This window comes from Vigna radiata, chromosome 8 (genome assembly GCF_000741045.1).
Source record: "Vigna radiata var. radiata cultivar VC1973A chromosome 8, Vradiata_ver6, whole genome shotgun sequence".
Taxonomy (NCBI): Eukaryota; Viridiplantae; Streptophyta; class Magnoliopsida; order Fabales; family Fabaceae; genus Vigna; species Vigna radiata.
In genome coordinates, this window is record NC_028358.1 from 5913673 (window position 1) to 5918879 (window position 5207).

Below are 5207 nucleotides of genomic sequence, written 5' to 3' on the forward strand. Positions count from 1 at the left end.
ACAACTGCTGATTCCAATGGTAGCATCAAAGGATGGAACATTAACCTATTTGTAATCTTATTTTTGAGGTATAATTAAATATTGAATCCTTCATTTGTCATTGTTCCTCAAAATATTACCATCCAAATTACTTTTCAGTATATTTATCATTTTTTCAATTTTGCCTATTTTGGCATCATTCAACTATCATCGTTTCACAAAGTTTTCCTGAGATGTCACAAAAAGTTTAGGAAAATCATGTTTTGCAAAAAAAAAAATAAAAAAAAATAAACAGCAGTGAAATAATGTCATTTTATTTCTTTTAACTGTTTTTATGGCATGTCTGCATGTTATTACATACTTAATTGATCAGTAAAGTATTCAAAATTAAAACATATAAAGGTAAAATAGGCAGAAAAAAAACAAACTTAGATAATATATTTACAAGATGGTCATTATTCATAAGTACCATGTAATCAAACCATTTATTTAGAAGAAGCAAATTGAATGGGGTTAAATAGTCTGTAATCTGAATAGTTTTTTTCACAATGAATATAATTCCAAGGAAAAACATTGAAGTACATCTCCAAAGTGAGAAAGTAGTTATGAATCTATAACACCAAAGATCATTATGCACTTAGATTAAATCAAAGGTAGGTACCCCTTATTTGTTCACTTCAACACAAACTCAATTCAGATGAGCCTTATCTATAACACCAATCAAAACACAAAACAAGCCCTGTAGGAAAGCCAAAAAGGGTGAAACATGCTGTATAATTCTTGTTGTGTCCAAAAATTTTACTAGGGAATAAGCAAAAAGGGTGAGGAAGGTTGAGTTATAGACTATCTTACTCAAAAGGTCACATCATCTTGATCCTTTTGCAGCTTGAAGTAGAATTTCGTATGCCCCTACTGGTCACAGAATATGGAGCTGATGCTGATTTAAGAGAAGGGGACTTGTCAATAAATGCATGTCGTTCATTGCCATTCCAAAATAATATTATCCTATTTGTGCATGAATGTGACCAGCTATCTCCTGTTCAGTAAAGCATAAACAACAAACTTCTTCAATGAAGGGACAAAAAAGATATTGGTCATTCATCCAAGCTAAAAGCTCAAGTGAGATGTGCAAGATGAAATAACAGTTACCTAGTGCAAGGGTCAATTGAAATGAACCTTCAATGAACTTGGTTGTCACTTGATTCAGCATAACAACCTGCCAGAAAATCACATTTGCAGTTGGAAACTAAGCAGGATGAAAACAAGAACATAAAGAAAAACAAGGAATGGACATTAAGTCAAGCAAGGAAGCAGGGAAAATTCCATGGTACAACGCTCACTGGAACAAATCCAAATCCATAGATTCAGGCAAATAGGTGGATGATTGAATAACAGAATACCATCACTCCTATCTTACACATAATCAAGTAACTGTTCATTGTCTTATGTTTTATATTCTCTTGCTTTAGTTAAACACCCCATTTGACCTATCTACTAACTTGGTGTTTAAGTGTCACTGCAAGTTTTACACTTGATATACATAAATTGCATTGGCGTGTTTCAGCTGCTACCAATGATCAGGTTAAGAAAAAATACATCTTGCATTGATTCTTACTGCTAAAGAGAACTTTTTAGCAAGCTTCATGAACTTCAAAGCCATTTCACTGAGTAATCGAGTCCTGAGAGCCATATCTTCAAAGTCTTGGCGGAAGTGGAAAGTAACACTGTCAACAATGATGATCTTTACCTGGAATTATGTATATAAAAACAGATCACAATGGATTAGTTAAGGTGTAACAGAACAAATGGTTACAAGCAAAAGGAAAGAAAGTGAAAGCAAGAGTATTGCCCTTGTCTACAATTGATGCAACATATGAGGTTAAGTATCATCTTCACTATGTTTATTTAAAATACATATCTATTCAATTGATGAAATACTACCCTTACTTCTTTATTCTCCATGACGAATTTGTCTAAGTAATTTATCAAGGCAATTTGCTCGGTGTAGCTACAAACACGAAAATAGAATATATTTTCCAAGATGTTATTAGGGTGCATTTTAACTTCACAAGCTTGCAAATCTTTGTGGAAGTGGTTGCTATATTCAGCCATGTCTTCTATGCATGCTTCAGCAATTTGAAGAACTCGTTCAACCATAAAGCTTCCTTCTGTGTCTAAGTATCCATTGGCGCAAGAAGTGTGTAAGATAAAGAGATGAGGGAAGAAAGAATTTTATTATTGATCATTGAAAAAAGGATACAAAATATATAGAGAGGAGAGAAATCTGTTAAATTAACAGATATAACAAGCTGTATGAGATTATATACTAACAAAGTGCAATGAATGGTCTGCATCAAATGCTGAATGAATATTAGAATCTTCTTAAGGCTCTTACCAATGTATATTGCCTTCCCACCTAGGCCACCGTATCCTTGAGGAATCTGAACGTTTACTGCAAGTTGAATCCTGCAAACATACATAGCACTCAATATTACAAAATAACCAAACATTTCACAATATAGGATGGAAAAGAACAATAGCAACATGATCTAGAAAATTGTAATCACAAAGAATACCCAATTTGTGTTTTACCAATACCTGGAACTCCACCTAAATAAAGAAAGAAAGAATTATATTACAACCAGAAAATGGAAGAAAGAAAGCAAACTACAAGGTATTCATGCATGCAACAGAACAAGTAATGTATGAGCTAGTTTCTTAAAGATTAAAAACAGGTTTCTGCTATAAAATAATTTGGTGATTATTTTTCAGAGAATTAAAAAACGTAGAAGTTAATTCATGTTTATTTACAACCAGAATAATCACCTTTTTTTTTTACAAAGAAGTAACTGATTTATCAGAAGTTATTTTAACTTTTAAATAACTTCTTATGATAAAAACTTTTTTAATCTAGTCAGCTTCTGATTATTTTGGAACAAAAACTTAAGAAACTAAAAAAAGGTGATTATTTGTTTTATAAGTGATTCTTTGGTGAAAAAAGCTTAAACAAGCCGGGCTCCATATTTTCTTAGAAATCATGATTATGGACTTCATACTCTTTGACAAAGCCTGACCTATTTCAGTGACATCTTTACACTTAATTCCTCCGCCAAGGATGTTATCTAGATCCACACAAGATGTGGTAATGTAAGAAGAAAACTTCTCATCATTGAGCATATCCCAGGCAGTCTGACCACCTGCATGACACAAAAAACACAAAGGGGAAAAGGAAAACAAGAAAAAAACTTTAAGTGTTTGAGGGAATCATGCTCTGTTGAATACACTGGACTGAATTCAATTCACATAACACGAAAAATAATACATCAATCGTAAGAGATTATCAAATATCAAGTAAAACCAAAGCACTTATTGCCAAATGAATAGACTGTCTACTTGTTTTTTCATTGAGCATAGAAGATACTTGATAGCTCTTTGAATTTCCCCCCATCAAATAAGCATAGTAACAAGGGGATGTTTCTTGAAATGAGATGCTATCTGATACATAATTTTACAAACTATCTAAAGCTTAGCTATTGTGTAGGAAAACCAATTGTCTCACCATAACAATTTGTCTGTAAAACTCCTCCATCAGCACTTTTCACATGGCAGGAAGCTCCAAAAACTATTTTAATGAAAGCTTTTGCTTCTTGCTTCTAAGTTTTCCCAAATTTCATAAGCCTGATTCTTAATTCACATCACATCCCACCTTGAAAAAACTTGATATCATAAATTGAAAATGCTTTTGGTATAGCAACTTTTCCCACTAGGAGGTCGCTATATGAATCATACGACACTAGGACCACACATAATTTCCAACTGCACAACCGAGTAACACACATCCGTAACCTCTTCACACATTACTTCCAACACAAATTCATGAGCAAATGGCGATCAAATTGAAATCCAATGTAGTCCACATCATCACTTCACCAGTTCATATCCAAAATCATGAGAATGCAAGAGGTAAGCAAATATGGTTTATATGCATAACATGAAAGTAAACAATTTTGATTATTACTCAAAAGAACTACTAAATAGCCTAATAGAAATTAACACAATACATACCACCAACAACAGTAGTTTGAGTCCCATTTGGTCTATCCAAAACACCAGTTTTGGCTGCAAGGTTCAAAATTTCCAAGGCTTCACTATCAGAAACTTCAATATCTGTTAAAGAGAGATTAAGGGTAGGTGAAGAAATTAAAAATATATTTTAACATAACAGCATACCCAATTGAAAAATGAAAAATGGGTTAAGAATTGAAATTGAAAAGAAAACCTCGAGCAAGGTGGGAGGCGGAGGCACGAGCAATGGCATCGAGAGTAGTGTAACCAGCAGCCAAGAGTTTTCCTCTCTTAGAAGCTGAGATTGGAAGCATACCCACTTCCATGCTTCCCACTCTCAATCTCTACCTTCCACCATGTTCTTCTTCTTTCTTCAGATTCTCACTTTTTCTAATCACAGAAGAGTTAAAATTGACATAAATCATAGGTTCATGGTGCAGAAACACTTCAAATCGCTCAAGTGATTTGAATAAAATTTTGAAAATTAAATTGATTATTAATAGAAAACACTGAAAAAAGAAAAAAAAAATAATTTGATATTTTCTGATGTTTTGTTCTTATGCTTAAAACTAAATCGGACTATACTAAATTTATATTTAATATTTCATTTTACTTTGAATAAATCTGAAGTCCAAAATTATTTTATTCTTCAATTTGTTGTATGTATTTGAATTTTTTTAAAATTAGATTTTAAACAAATAATGAGATTTTACACTTTGAATAAGTATTTTATATTCATTATATATTTGACTTTTTATTTACAAGTTGTTTTATAGTGTTAAATATGATTTTAGTTTCCAAACTATTAAATAGTTTTGTTTTCAGTCCCTCACTAAGGTACATTTTATTCCTTCTGAAAACTTTGAATTTAGTCCTCCAAAATTAACACCGTTAAAAACCAGCTTATGTGACTAACGATAGACTGACACGGTTTTTTTTTTTCGTCAATGTTTCTCAGTTTTTCTCCTTCGTCTCTACCTTCCATCTTCCACTCAACACCGACCACCGCGACTCCATGACAGTATACACCAGCACCTTCATTGGCGTCACTCAAATTTCTAACAACAGCTACCAGGGATCCTCAGATCCCAAATTGCGCAATCAACACCAACCCCAAATCGAAAACTTCACCATCTCTAATAGCAAAATCAAAACAAAATCAA

General features: G+C 32.7%; 1 protein-coding gene across 2 annotated transcripts; it reads right to left on the reverse strand.

The window, feature by feature from the left end:
• Positions 1-591: 591 nt before the first annotated feature.
• On the reverse strand, positions 592-4503 carry LOC106770998 (DNA repair protein RAD51 homolog 3). Of its 2 annotated transcripts, XM_014656867.2 has the most exons (10): positions 4259-4503; positions 4045-4146; positions 3054-3176; positions 2556-2589; positions 2375-2445; positions 1927-2153; positions 1595-1726; positions 1129-1195; positions 832-1015; positions 592-718 (listed from the first exon to the last, which is right to left on the reverse strand). In XM_014656867.2, the coding sequence occupies exons 1-9, from the start codon at positions 4368-4370 to the stop codon at positions 840-842; spliced, it is 1044 nt and encodes a 347-aa protein (XP_014512353.1). In that variant the 5' UTR covers positions 4371-4503; the 3' UTR covers positions 592-718; positions 832-839. The 2 variants fall into 2 exon arrangements, with proteins under 2 accessions (XP_014512353.1, XP_014512352.1); XM_014656866.2 differs by having other exon boundaries at positions 592-1015.
• Positions 4504-5207: the final 704 nt, after the last annotated feature.